The sequence below is a fragment of the Aplysia californica genome, unplaced genomic scaffold, assembly GCF_000002075.1.
Source record: "Aplysia californica isolate F4 #8 unplaced genomic scaffold, AplCal3.0 scaffold00213, whole genome shotgun sequence".
In the NCBI taxonomy this organism is placed as follows: domain Eukaryota; kingdom Metazoa; phylum Mollusca; class Gastropoda; order Aplysiida; family Aplysiidae; genus Aplysia; species Aplysia californica.
In genome coordinates, this window is record NW_004797483.1 from 265,211 (window position 1) to 266,599 (window position 1,389).

At 36.8% G+C, this 1,389-nt stretch overlaps 1 protein-coding gene across 1 annotated transcript in view; it reads right to left on the reverse strand.

The window, feature by feature from the left end:
• Window positions 1-1,107: 1,107 nt before the first annotated feature.
• The window catches only part of LOC101850419 (vicilin-like seed storage protein At2g18540), a gene marked incomplete at its 3' end in the record, with an annotated part of 55,964 nt that continues 55,682 nt past the window's right edge, over window positions 1,108-1,389 (reverse strand). The window contains 1 exon segment of the mRNA XM_013083136.2: window positions 1,108-1,180. Within this exon segment, the coding sequence (XP_012938590.1) occupies window positions 1,108-1,180 (73 nt within the window).

Below are 1,389 nucleotides of genomic sequence, written 5' to 3' on the forward strand. Positions count from 1 at the left end.
GTATATATATATAATTCACTTCTTTCTTGAATATGAAGTGAATCTTTGCAAGGTATAAAAAGGAATACAACTACAAAAGAAACAGGGGTAAAAAAAACCCCAACAAAATAATAAAACAGGATTGGTTGTGGGATTTAAGAGTGGGGATATTAAGCGATAGACAACTGTAAAGAAACACTCCAACTCAAATGAAAATAAATATGTTAGTTTCTGCAACCGCATTAGTTCTCACACATTGAGAGAAAAGATTTTGTGAATATAAGTCTGTCAGTTTTCAAACAGTGTAGTTACTTTCATTAGAAACAGGATATTGAAAAAGTTTAGCTTGTGAAACGTGAAGAACACTGACACAATCGAGGTATTATCGAAAACACTCTTGTGTCTCTGTCTTCCTTTTCTTCTGTGTTTTTGTCTCTGTACCTTTCTAACACACACACACACACACACACACATACACACACACACACACACATACACTCACACACACATAAATACACACACGCATACACTCAGAATTACCAGAAAAATGATATATTATATCTAAAAGGCAACTTTTGCCATGTTTTACCCGTTAATAGTCGCTAGTCTCATCACTGGTCTTTTTGTTGCTGTGCAAATTTATTTATTCATTTATGGTTTGACTGAGCGAATGATTGATTGATTGATTAATTGATTGACGTTTAAAATTGATAAATTGATTCTATTAATCCATACGTGTATTTTTTACTTTTCATTTCAATTATTTACCGAAAATGAATTTATTTGTTGACGTATTCATCAACTTATTTAGAAGTTTTTAGAAGTTTGTGTAAGATAATACATTTCCACATTCAAACATTAATGTATCCATCCATTCAATTATTCACCCATTTATTCTGTCATAGCACGCTCTCACTCTTTGGCATTGACGTTCAAGTATGCATCAAGTATCAAGGTATGTAACCAATACTTTCTACGTGAGTTCAGAGTTGTCTTTCCTCACTGCCCAAAACAAGATGAAGTGTCGATCTGTGCAACGGGAGATAACCGATAATAGTTTTTTCCGCAGCTCGCGATATTCACCAAGGGAAATAACCGAGAAAATTCCGATTGTCAAAGCGTTCTCACCTCGGTGGCCTCCTCTTCGTCTTCGCCCCTTCTTCTGGAGCGGCGGCTGCTAGTGTCTTCTGCTGGGGCCTCTCTGTGAGGGAGAGAGGAGGAGGGGAGGAGGGGAGGGGACCGTTAATTTATGAACACATGTTTGACCGAGATTGTGCTTTAGACACTGAGCTGGGGAGGTAATATACATTAATGGTTAAATGTATACAGTATAATATTATAGATGCAGTAAGAGAGAGAGAGAGAGAGAGAGAGAGAGAGATAGAGAGAGAGAGAGAGAGATAGATAGAG